The sequence below is a fragment of the Vipera berus genome (genome assembly GCF_964194415.1).
Source record: "Vipera berus genome assembly, chromosome: 2".
NCBI classification, from domain to species: Eukaryota; Metazoa; Chordata; class Lepidosauria; order Squamata; family Viperidae; genus Vipera; species Vipera berus.
The window spans coordinates 245244652-245258309 of record NC_138203.1 but is presented as its reverse complement, the minus strand read 5'-3'; the positions used below and the strand labels follow the sequence as shown (position 1 = coordinate 245258309).

At 37.9% G+C, this 13658-nt stretch overlaps 1 protein-coding gene across 1 annotated transcript in view; it reads right to left on the bottom strand.

Annotated features, from left to right (window-relative positions):
* SUMF1 (sulfatase modifying factor 1) overlaps window positions 1-13658 on the bottom strand; it is a gene marked incomplete at its 5' end in the record, with an annotated part of 67245 nt that continues 53587 nt past the window's right edge. The window contains 2 exons of the mRNA XM_081320030.1: window positions 1-2310; window positions 7246-7305. Coding sequence (XP_081176156.1) covers window positions 2197-2310; window positions 7246-7305 — 174 coding nt within the window. The 3' untranslated portion in view covers window positions 1-2196. The remainder of the gene's footprint in view (window positions 2311-7245; window positions 7306-13658) is intronic.

The following is a 13658-nucleotide window of genomic DNA, read 5'->3' as shown; positions in this document are numbered from 1 at the left end:
CAAAGTGTTCCAAAATTTTATTAGCTATCTCCCACAGCTCTACAAGGGTCTGCTGAAAAATGTCAACAGCACACTTCCCTAATAAGGGGTGTAAGAAAAAGTCATTCAAATATGTCTACCTTTATGCACATTTTCCATATTTGCATAATACAGATAATTTATCTCAGGATTGTCATAGTGTTTCCTTGAAAAGTTATTGGCAGCTATTTCCATTTATAACCCGCAAGTTCTTTCAATACAGAATCACACACTGTAGTTAAAAGGAGCCATTTAGGGGGTGGGAATACATTTATCCTTACATCAGCTGGTAAAAAAAATAAAAATCCATTGTATAGAATGAGACACCTGCAGCATAGAGGACCCTAAAATAACTGTCCTCTGCCAATGAGAGAGACAAGATGGGATTCAGTGACAAGGAGTCAGAAGTAACTTGTCCCCAGAGGTTGTTCACTGGAAGTTTTCGGAGAAGCAAAGATTTGAAGAGTCTATTTCCTGATTGAGCCTGGGATTTAGCTCCAGAGCATCATGACTATTGGAACTAATCAAATCAAGGTGGCAGGTATAGGCAAGGCACACCAGGGTTGCTGTCCCTTTCCTTTTACATACACATCTAGCCTCCTGGTACAACTTCCTTATTCCCCAAGGATTTATTTCCCATGTCAGTGGCCTCCAAAACTCCAGAGAGCCAGCACAACCACAGGCCTCTAGGCCAGGGGTCCTCAACCTTGGCAACTGGAAGACTTGTGGACTTCAATTTTCAGAATTCAATTCTAAGAGTTGAAGTCCACAAGTCTTAAAGATGCCAAGGTTGGAGACCCCTGCTCTAGGCAACACACACCCAGGCACTCAAAGCTAGTACTACCTGTTTATTCTACCACTTTTCCCCAATTCTATACAACTCCAGTTCTTCCATTACTTTTCTTTGTGAGCTCTACTTCTGAGGAACAGTAACTCTTCTATTTGCCATAGGCTGCTTCAGACGTCCGCAATTCCTCAAACACAAACCAGGTCACCCTCTCATACCAATATTGGCACTAGCTGACTCTCTGCTCAGCTTTTATAGCCACAAGTTGCCAGGGTATCTAGGGAGAGGCCTTAAAGGGGCAGGGCAACAGCAGCCCAGGTGCTGGCTATTTTGCAGGCAGCCTGTCCTCCTGCAGATTTATTTTATGTTAAATAAAAATCATTTATTTTCTATTATTTCTGGTAGGGAAGGAGATAAGGTTCAACTGTTTGGGCCCTATAATCTGATTAAAAGAGAAAAATGGAGGCCATCTAATACAAATCTTAATCCTTGTGAAGAGGGAGCTTTTTTGCTGCCCCACATACATTCCAGGTGCCCACAGGAGGCAGCTACCTATAAAAAACAACACTTACTGTAAATATTTGCCCCATGGAAGTCTTTCAGTGGGGAGGGGGGCAAGAAAAGGTGACCCTCAAAATTTGGATACTGAGGCTTGAAAAATGGAGGTCCTTGGAAGTTATCTGCAAAGACTTGGATCAGGAACGTTTTCTCCTATAGCTGCCGAACAAATTATTAATTATACAAAAAATAATCTTCATGAAAAGCAAAAATAAATCATACTAATTCAAACATAAATTACATCAGTATACTACAGAAAACAGGATAATGGCTTATTTTTAAAATTACTGATCTTGAACATAAATTGGATTGAAAACCCACTGAAACCAATGGAACAAGAAAGACAGTTGCAACATAAATATGTTGCAAATATGATTACAAACAGCTTTGAAATTTCTTTGGATCACAGTAATCTGTGTTTTTTTTTTCTCTCCCTACAACCACTGTGTGCTATTCCATCTTAATTAGATATATTATTAAATTAAATATAATATACTTAATTACTTCTGTAAATTGATCTATCATTTGAATGATAGTAATGTCTTTTGTTAAAAACACAAAACCATGACTGATATGATTTAGTTCTTCATTTAAATTTAAAGTAGTTCAATAATCAAATGTATTTCACATTACGCGCATTAAATGGAAATACAACCTAGGTTCTTTACAAACCGGGGATCAAAGAAAACAAAAGCTGCTGGCTGAAATACTCAGAATTTCCAGAGTCTTCTGCTTTGGCAAGACAAATGTAGAATCTTCGGGCTGCATCCTTTTTTTTTTTTTTTTGCAAAACCTGGTGAGATCTCTCTGTCCTCCCGAGCTGTCAAGCTTTGTCACTTTAAGTAGTCTGGCAGACTGTCAGCAGCGCAACGGAACCCCAGATTGGAAGCTGAGCTGTCAGGCGTATTTTGGCTTCGGGCTGCACATCGATATCTATAGCAATAGGACTAGGAAGGAGAATGAGTGGATTATCACAAGTGTTCCCATGGATGAAACATATCATAGCAGCTTTGCCAAGATGGCAATGCAATAGCTGCCAGGAGGACTGTTAGTCTTTGAAGGGAGTCATTTTCTTTCTAGATTTCACTGAACAGGAAGAGGTCTCCAGAATGGTGCTTCCCATCGTGACAGAAACAGGTGGCAGCCAAAGATAATTTCATTCTTACCAGTTGGAAAATACAGGTTAATTTCTTTTTAACTTCCTCCCCACTTTTTAAACACTTCTTTTAATTTTATTCCATGACTCCTCGTGCCCTCCCAGTAACCACTTTAGTTTCCTTGGAAAAAGAAACCACTTTGTTATTCGAGAATTGCAGCTGTAGGCAAATAAGAAGATCTTTGTTGCCATAGTGATTTCAGTGTCTTGTCACAGTGAAGTGTCACAGTGTCTATGCCAGACAGGGAGTATATTAGTGGTGATATACTGAGATGAAAAAAATGATAGAGAAATGTATTCTGTCTCCATTCTTAAGGCCTCCAATCTCCAAGTTAATCATAATCCTGGGGTGATTGGGCTAATGAATCACATGGAATCATTGCTTCTTCAAACAGCAGCTTTTTATAGGGACTAGCTATATATTAGGAATTTTTCCTGGTGGCAGGAATACAAACTGTTTGCAGTGTCAAAAAACTTCTGACTTGAGTGTTGCCTAGGGACATAAAGTTTAGTGTATATGTATGTGTGTGTGTATGTATGTATGTGTGTGTGTGTGTATGTGTGTATCTATTTCAGTGGGTAGACATTTATTACTTATTATTTACAAGTTTACATATTAAAATTCATATGTGAACTTTATCTAAAAAGTGCTGTACTATCCTACACTGCGTACACATTTTTTGAATTTTTATAATTTAGATTTTAAAGGTTCCCAAAGTATACCTTCTTGTGCAATTCTTTTTTTCCCCCCAAAGAAATGTAAGGTTTCTGATATGGCTTACCAGAAATTTGCCGGTAATGAATCACAAGTTATTTTTGTTATTCTTTTTTTACATATGATACATTTCTCTATTGCAGTGAAGTTATAAATAATGGGCATAATCAGCAAAAAAAACTTTATATATGTTCTTCTGTGTAATATTTGTATCTTTTATAACATCATTTTGACAAAGAAAACCTATGCTTATACCCAATACTTGTCCCAATAAAATAATTTAATCTTATGTCATATAAACATAAAGAAAAATATAGCTTTAAATTTATGTAATTTTGCATTTCATACATTTGGGTTTCTTTTTCAATTCTCAAGAGAGAATTTCAAATGGCTGCATATTTGGGGTTGGTGAAAATATAGGAAACTTCAGAGAAAAAGGAATATTGTGTTTGTATGATGACTGTGGAATCCAAAAATGAAGTGGAAATGGCTTTTGATCATACCAATACTATGCAGCCAATAAATATGTTTTTTAAAGAAACCTCTTGCCTTGGACTTCTGTTTTGCTAGTCTCATCTATCAGAACAATGACAGCCTGCTTCTCTTAAGCAGAACATTTTAATGCAAATATGAAATACATACATTTGTACAGCACAAAATGATTTTTTTTGTATAAATGTTTCCTTAAATAATACTTTGCCACAGTTTGTCTGACTGAGGTTCTATTTTCACAATAAGCATTTGCTGGCAGGCAAAATAACAAAAATAAGCCAGCATTTAATAACTCTGAATTTAGAAACTTTATCTCTCATCAACTGTTCTTAAAGTGTTATATAAAATAAATTAGAATATGATCAAAATCTTTTTTCAAAAAAAATTCTAACAAAATTTATGCATTTGTGCTTTTCTGATAAAACAGTATAGTAAAAAGAGCAAATTGCAGGAACTTATTACAACTAAAAAAACTGAGGGAAAAGATTCACTGGGATTTTCCTTTTTATATTTAAGGAAAAATGATTCACATAATTGTAATGCAGATAAGAAATATTGACTATCTTTGATTTGTATTTAGCTTTATTATGTCTATGCACTCAAAATGGCGGAGACTGGGGACCAATCATTTCTCATAAATATTATGTACTATTTAACTATGCTTTCAAGTTTTGAAAGTAGCAGGAACTTTTAGCAGCCTTAATAAAGAAAATTTATCTTGTATATTATAGACTAAAATGGGCCATATTACTTATCTCTAAAGAAAAATTTTTCCTGTTAATTTAATCAAATCTGCTAATTAATGTGTGACATTAATTTCACCTCCAAATAAGATCAAGTAGAATATTTGATCTCAGAGTAGAAAATGGCAGCTCTTTTACGCAGGTTTTTTAAATGATTATTAAATACGTTTTTTTAAACACTACAGAAGAAAAAGTACATTATTTTTAATTAGAATAAATTATCAGGGAACATTATTTTGCTTTGCATAGGATTTTTCAAAAACTTTGGCATTCATTGCATTGGGAATTAGCCAAATGGGTGAATAGGCACATGGATACCTTCCCATTTTTAAAATTTGTTTAGGACTTTTTTAAAATCAGTTGCTGAGTGCTAAGAGTAAATACTTTCAAAATAGATTTATCCCCAATTTTCAAAGTGTTCTCTTTTTAGGCAACACTTTCACAACTTTCTATATGCTGATAAATAAACTATAAGAGGAACTGCCTTCAGTGCAATTCTTTCCCTTTTGTGCACCATGGGAGATGTGTGTGCCCTTTGAGGGAGGCGTGAGGGCTGCAGCCCAAGAAATGAGCAAGACAAAGAAAAGGGCAAGGCCAGGACAACAATTGGACTAGATTCAATTTGAATTATATTTTAAAGAGATGCATCATTTTCACTGAAACCAATTTAATGTAATTAAATGCAATTAAAATGATTACCTGTCATATTTTTGATTCGTTTTCCCTTACGTCATTTTAAAAATTACAATTTGGCAGGAACTGTTTGAGGGACAGATGGCAACTATAATGAGCAAACCTTTGCACAGTTCATCCTGTGCTCAAGTTGTACCCCTTCCTGGCCTGGGGAGGGAAGAGTCCTTCAGATGCCCTAGTCATCTAACAACTGGACTACTGCAACATGTACTACCAGACTGCCCTTGTAGGCCCTCTGGAATCTACCATTACTGATTGTCATCTATAAAGCCCTTCATGGCAAAGAGCCTAGTTATCTGAGGGACTGCCTGTGACTCTATAAGAGTTCCGCAAGATTTTAAAACATGGTTTTATTTCCAGATCTGGAATAAGATTGTTTGTTGAGCCCCAGACAAATTTTGTATAGTATGTTTTTTGTTTTGCTTTTATTTATTTATTTATTTATTTTAATCCCATTTATATCCCGCCCTTCTCCGAAGACTCAGGGCGGCTTACAATCTAAGCACAAATCAATGTGCTTAGCAATAGCCTTCATTCTATGTATATGCCTGCTTATTAGGGCTTTTGGGCCCCCCCAAGCGGCATTATTACAAAGTCAGCTTATTGCCCCCAACAATCTGGGTCCTCATTTTACCTACCTCGAAGGATGGAAGGCTGAGTCAACCTTGAGCCTGGTGGGATGCGAACCTGCAATAATTGCAGGCAGCTGGTGTTACTTAAGGAGGCATTAGCCCACTGCTCCATCAAGGCTCTTTTTGCTGGTTTGGTGATTATTTTTATTCAAGCATATATATTGGTGATGTGGTGGCGCAGTGGTTAGAATGCAGTACGGCAGGCTACTTCTGCTGACTCCTGGCTGCCAGCAGTTCGGCAGTTCGAGACTCACTGGCTCAAGATTGACTCCATCCTTCCGAGGCTGGTAAAATGAGGACCCAGATTGTTGGGGGGCGGAGGGCAATATGCTGACTCTGTAAACCACTTAGAGACAGCTGTGAAGCGGTATATAAGTCTAAGTGCTATTGCTATTGTTTTTGCTTTTTTCTCTTTTTAACTTTGTAAGTTGCCCAGAGTATAAGCGGACATCTTTCTAAATCTACTACAACAAGCAAGCAAGCAAAATGTTTGTGACAATCTTGTGACTGCCAAAGATGCAGCTTTGGGGCCTCAATTAAATGAAGCCTCCAAAGGGCTGAATGGCTAGTTCAGTTCTAAAGAATTCTACATGGGTTGCCTGAGATCCTATTATTCTAATTGTTTGTGGCTAAACGTAGTAGGGATGTGAAGAGCCAAATTGATCCTCAGCGATGGAACTCACTGGAATGACTTTGGAGCAGTCACCATTTTTTTATCCTGCCAATTCCATAGGGTTATTGTGGAGAAAAATCAGAGAGTAGTATTCAATAACAGATAGCAAAATGAAAGCAGAGCTTAGCTTCTTCATTTTCTCTTAGGCTAAATTGATTTTAACATACTGTTAGCTGTGACCCAAAGCAGGGACCACTAAGGTGCCATTCAATTATATTGCTCTTGCAGTATCTGGCTTCATCTTTTATATCACACAGTAATGATTCTGGAAATCTAAGAAGAATAGCATCCCTGGACTGAGTAATGGAAAGCCCTGGAGACAAAAACTAGATGAAAAATCAGTCTGCAACCCTAGAGCTCCACTGAAAATTAGCTTGTGGTCCAATGTTTGTTATATTTGTGATGGCCATAATGTTTTTCCTTTGTCTCAAAAAGGCACTTTGATGTTCTTTAAAAACTCTAAACCCACAAGCTAGCAGTTTTACAGGTTGGTTGCTGAAGCAAAAAGATTGCCAAGTTCATTGTTGTCTTAAGAAGGTGTGACAGCTAAATTGCCATCAAGCTAAAATTAGAAGACAATTGACATTTTTTCTCAGCTCAAATAAACTCCCAACTAGACCTTGCTTATTCATCGAGTTATTTCTATTTGACATACCACTTCCAATAGGCTTCTGTCTTCAAATATTCACGATTTATTTTGTATTAGCTTTTCGTGAATACACAAATAAAAACTGCAGATACTATCATCAAGCAAATAATGTAGGCTTTTTATCATTACCTTATGGCACATATAGGATCCACCTTTCTTCACTCGGTCAGACCCATCTGAAGGTCCTTTCTGGAGACAAAGGGATATTTATTATTGTTGATCTATGCATGACTAACTGTAAATAACAATCAAAGAAATTCAGAGAGATTTTTTGGAGGTCTGAGTGTGTCATTGTTTGCAAGCAACTATAGCTAGTTTTTATAGCAAGAAATAACAATTACATTGTTTCAGGAAGGATGACTGAAAGATAATTTGGTATAATTGCTCTAGCCTCAATACAACAGCTATTTCAGTTTTAAACAGTAGTTCTTGTGTCAAGTCTGCATGTAGCATTCTATTTTAGTTTAGTGTGTAATGCATAGCTAGAACTTGATGACAAGATTGAACCTGTGATGATGGATGGAAAAGGAAAAGGGATTAACAAAAATTTATCCCCTTTTTATGAAGTTGTACTATTTATGCTGATTTAAGAGCTGAAGATTTCTGGTTAATTTGTCTATTACTGAAAACTAGTCCAATGATGGATTTGATCAACATTCTGGTACAGTATGTTTCTTGAAGCTCAGCATTATGGAAGTCTCATTCTTCACACTAGTTTAGAAGACAAATTCCCTAAGTCTAACATTCCATAATTAGATTATTTCTGCTGGGAATTTGTTTTTTTTCCAAATAAATGGATAGCAAATTAATTAATTAATTAATTAATTAATTAATTAAAACTCCTGGACAGTCCCCATCTCTTCCCCTGCAAAATCCTATGAGCTACTTGGCCTCACTTATTCAGTGTCATTAGGAGCAGTGGCTAAGTTTGTAATGTTTCAATTACCTCATATCCAAAATTTTCTGGGCAAATAGGTGCTTTGAACCTGTTTGCCCCTTTCTAACATACATTTAAAACACCCAAACATCTCTCTATATGGAAAAGTAACAGAGCAAGGTTGATATCTGACAACAATTCTGAATTTGTTACTGAGATTTTATCATGTTCATGGTTGGTGTAAACAACAGAGTTAAGTAAAAAAATTAACTACTTTTAGTTCTCCTTATATGCATATGTTATTTAAAAACTGCTCTAAGAACTCTTCTTGGCCACACAAAAGCAAACATTACTTTAAAATCCCATAATTCTTAACATATCAGGATGGTACACTTTTATGCTCCATGTATAGGATTTTATATAAAGTCTACCCTTTCTGTTTGGAACAGACAGGATATTTGTTTAGAGTGAGTAAGTCCCTTCTAGGTAAGGCAGGGCCTGGAGAAGGGACCCTTGCAGGACCACCATAAGGAATTTTCTAGGCTTTTGTTGGATACAGGTAGTCCTTGTTTTGTGACTGCAATTGCCACCAAGTGACAGGATCACTGAGTGAAACATATGACAAAGAGAGATGATGTGAAGCTTGCTGATTGTTGTAGAGCAGGGGTCCCCAACCCCTGGTCTGTGGACCGGTACTAGGCCGCAGCATGCCAGCAACCAGGCCGTAGAAACAAGCAAAGCCCCATGTGTGGGATGCAGGCAGCACACAAAACCACGCCCTCCCCGATCCCTGGAAAAACCTCTCTCCACGGGACTGGTCCCTAGTGCCCAAAAGGCTGGAGACCTCTGTTGTAGAGAACTCATTCAGATAAAGTTTTCTCAAGCAGTGGCCTATGCTGGATCCATTTCCTTCCCCCCCCCTTTTTTTTTGTCCACACACAGGGTGGAGAGATGCTTAAACAAGCGATCTCTTCTTGAGCTGCTTTTCTCCTCAGTGCTAAAAAAATACAAGCTGCAAGTGACCCTGGTGACAATGTTCTCACCAGCTGGAAGCTGCTGCCTGAAACTCACCAGACCTTAATCAGTTTTACACTGAAGGCTTTTGTTGTTGTAAATGCGTGCATTAGTCAGCAAATTTATTTTTTATTACCATTATTACCATCATATTTGTGAAAGTTTGCTATCTAAAGCAATTGTTATATAAGGGCTACCTGTACATTGGGATTTGCTCAGAATTGGCTTCTGTCTATGCAGGTCCCATGTAGTTGACTGAGACATAGTTTGTGCTTGGCCATCTTGGAAAAACTCAAGTCAGTTAGTCCTGAGGTTGTGAAAGGGTTGTTGGGATTCTAAGTTCTACTCTTGTGTTCCAACTGGCTAATGGAGGATGTTACATGGTCATACTCCATGTATAGGATTTTACATGAAGTCTACCCTTTCTCTTTGGAGCAGAGGGGATCTTTCTCTATTTTACGTGATCTATATTAGGGGTGTCAAATTCGCAACGTCACATGACATGTCGTGATGTATCGGGGATTTTTTGCCATTGCCAGCAATGGGGTGGGCGCAGTTTCGCTATGATGCATCCGGCCTGCGGGCCGGCAGTTTGACACCCCTGATCTATATCCTGTGTGGTGCTTTCAGTTAGATTGGTACTATATGACTGGAATCACCCTATTTTTCACCTTGTTAGACATGGGTAGCCAGATGTTATTCTATGGAATTTCTCTCTGTTTTGAGAGCTTATGTAAAGGTGGATTACAGATGCCATTCTCACAGATTCTATATATATCTCTTCTGGGAATCACAGAGGACCAGGACTTGGTTAGCTCCTGAAAAATAATCACATACATGAGTTCAATTCCCAGTAAAGGTTTGAATCCCATAGAATAACATCTCACTATAACCGCTTGATGAGTGTGAAATAGGATGGAACAGGTACATTATCTATTTTAATATCTACATAAGCTTCTGGCACCAGTTTTCTATTTGCATGGAATGAATTAAGCAGCTGTAGCTTTCTGTTCTCAGCTGCCCAGTTGATGCCATGGTAGTTTACAGTGCCTGGAGGCTATGGGAATCTGGCTGGGGAAGACTTTGACTCAACCACAGCAAGACTGAATAGCTGGGTTTTACAGCTCCCTGATCCCAGAGATTTTCCATGACTGAGTCTGGTAGGATTGCACTTCGTCAGAAAAGTACAGTTTGGGAATCCTTCTGGACTTATGGTTGGAGATCAGGTGGCAGCCCTGCTCATTAGGACTTTTGTACAAATCCATCTTGCACATCAGTTGTGCCTGTTCGCATAAGAGGAGGTTCTCCTCCTGATAACGTATGTCTTTGTCACTTCTTGGTTGGTCAAAAGTCATACTCACCATCACACCCCCATCCCCACAAGCAAGACCAGAGCAAAAGGATATATATCAAGATGTAGTTGACTGTCAAATAAGCTAACCCACTTGTAAAATTGATTTCCCATCTGCACATACCAATGTTTTTCTTCAGCAAACCCAAATGCCTTTCACAGAGAAACAGAGGCATGCCTATGGATACAGTTTTCATCTTACGATCTAAATCTTAAGGCCTAAATCTTGATTGTTGCGCAAAATGGTTAAGAGTAACACCTTCACTCAACAACTGCAATCCTAGCATTCCTGGTTGCAGTCATTAAGTGATCAAGTGAATGGAGTCTCGGGGAAGTAGTGCAGGATGCCTGGGAAGATACTGCCTGGGAGGCTCAACTTTGAAGCTGGAAATCCTCCGTGCTGAAATCCAAGGAGGATTTTCAGCCCCTAAAGGAGAGACATTTGCGCACAGCCTCATCGGGCCTCTTCGGGTCTCCCCCCATCCATCTGAGGCACCCAATAAGTACCTTATTGCACTGTCTCTCTACTCTCTGCTTGCATTTTGGCTCCCTCTCATTTCTAGGGGATGGCTGAAAGAGCTACCTGTCAAAGGATATCATCTCTCCCCGTTGCATGGAAGGCAACTCCTTTGTCGGGGTACAGAAAGAGCTCAAATCATCACAAACTAAGCTCTGTTCTTAACCCCAGCAAAGGAATTGGCAAGCAGCTCTTTCAGCCAATCCCCAGAGATGAGAGGGAGGCAGTCAGCTGCAGCTTGCAATCTTCCCTGCCAGTTTCCCTTCTGACTTTCTTTGGAAGCCGGCAGAGAAAATTGCAAATGGCGATCACAGTATCATGGGGTGCTTGGCAACTGATCAGAAGTCCGAACAGGTTGCCAAGCACCCAGATTGTGATCATGTGACTGCAGGGGGGGAGGGGGAGCAAAAGGCAGAGAAGCACGATTCTCCTTACAGCATCTGAAAAAGCTTGTTGTCCAGCTTTTTTTCTTTAAAAAATAAATAAATAACCTACACATCATTTAAACTTGTAGAACAATTGAAAATGATTCTAAACGATTCTAAACTTCCGTTTGTAAAAAAGGAGCTGTGATGCATAGACTGAAATAGATACTGAATAGATCTGTTCAGCAACCATCTATTTCCAAAAGCAGAAAGGCTAAAATTACAGCCATCTCTAAGTTAAGGAGGAGCACTTATCATATTCATGCTTGAATGCATCTTGACAACCTGATAATTTTCAGTTAACAAAACACCATCATTCATCAGGTCATCATTCTCTTCTTCTTTTTCACATACATTCAGACATAATGGCACCATTAACCATTTTTCATTACTATTCGCAGCAAAATCTTATTGGCTTTCTACTAGTAACTGAAAGAAACGCTGTTAATAGAACAAGTTGCCAACATGATTAAGAAAATTAAACAGAACAATATTACATCAAAAACTAGTATGTGTGTGTGTGTATATATATATGTATACATATACGTATGTATATGTATATTATGAAGACAAATTATTACTAAGTTAACCATCATCTAATTTGAATTTAATTGTAACACAGTTTTGAAAAGAATACAAGAAACAGCCTGGCTAGATAAATCGAAAATGCTTTTCCAATTGCCCACAAGCAGCCAACGCTCGGTAATATATTATTCTCATAACCAGCAGTCTTTAATAATTTCACTCCTCACATAACTTTGTCTACATCACAGCCACCCATATTTTATCCTGCTAAATTTATGCACGGGGAGAAAGAGTATTAACCATTATCTACCTTGAATGCCCAGAGTATTGTGGTAGACCAGACCCTGAGTTTGGAAGGCTCCATAGAAGAAAAATGGATAAAAAATCCTAAAGCTGTCACAGATGATGACTCTTACTACAGATGGAATTCCAAGCATGTATGAATAATTCAAACAGATTTATTCAATTCAATAAATCAACATTAGTCTTAGTAGACTATCACTTAAATGAGAGCCAGCAGTGTGCTACAGCTGCCAAAAAAGCCAACACAGGCCTTGGCTGCATTAACAGAGGAATAGAATCAACACCACGTGAAATGTTAGTACCACTTTATAATGCCTTGGTAAATCCACACGTGGAATATATTGCATCCATTTCTGATCACCATTGTATAAAAAAAAAGATGTTGAGACTCTAGAAAATGAGCAGAGAAGAGCAACAAAGTTGATTAGGGGACTGGAGGCTAAAACCTACGAAGATCAGTTGCAGGAATTGGGCATATGTAGTTTAATAAAAAGAAGGACTAGGGGTGACATGATAGCAGTCTTCCAATATTTGAGGGGCTGCCACAAACAATAGGAGGGCAACCTGTTCTCCAAAGCACCTGAAGGCAGGACAAGAAACAATGGATGGAAAGTAATCAAGGAGAGAACCAATCTAGAACTAAGGAGAACAACAGATGCCTCATTAGGCAAGGGAAATATTTCCTAATACGATGCTGAAGCACTGCCAAGTATCCTGAAGGGAGCATGGTGGTTTAGGAAAGCCTCAGATAGAAGGAAATGCAAAAAAAAAAAAGTTGCAAAAGGAATAGTATTAATGAGAAATTAATTATCTACAAGGAGAAGATATCTTTGAATGTACATTTGGAAAGATATGCCTGCATTTGAATAGTCCCACATTTATTATACTTACACATCTGCATAAAGGCAATGTGTCTGTTTCAGAAAATGCAAACGAACAGAAGTACTTTAAATTCTAATCTCAAATTAATACACCAACTATAGCATAAAAATAGAAGCTATTACAAAAAAAAGAAATCTTACTTAACGGAAGCCTTAGTTGCAGTAACAAAGCATTCTGCTTGTTTGTTTGTGCAATCTGGAAGAATTTGTATTTATTGCCTCAGAAGAATTGATTTATTTTATATCCTGCCTTAATTATGTTTATAAATGATTCAGAGCAGCAAACACACACAATACTACTTTCTGTTCTTATCCTCCCCAGAGCAACAACACAATGAGGTGACTTGGGCTGAGAGAAAGTGACTGGCACAAAATTATGATGCTTTGGAGGTCTAAACAACAAATGCAAAATAAACAGTGACTGCATTTTTCATTCAATACCTAATTAAACAAGCAGCCCCATTTTGCCAGTTACTTAAGCTTGCTGTTTTGAAATGCCCCCTACATGGTTAATAGAATCCTGGAGAGAGAAAAAGACTCTTATTTCACTGAATAAAATTGGCAATGGTTTATTTCATCATGTTTTATTGAGTAAATCACAAAATTTCCAAAACAGCATGCAAACCAAAACCTTACCATTGAAATCTGA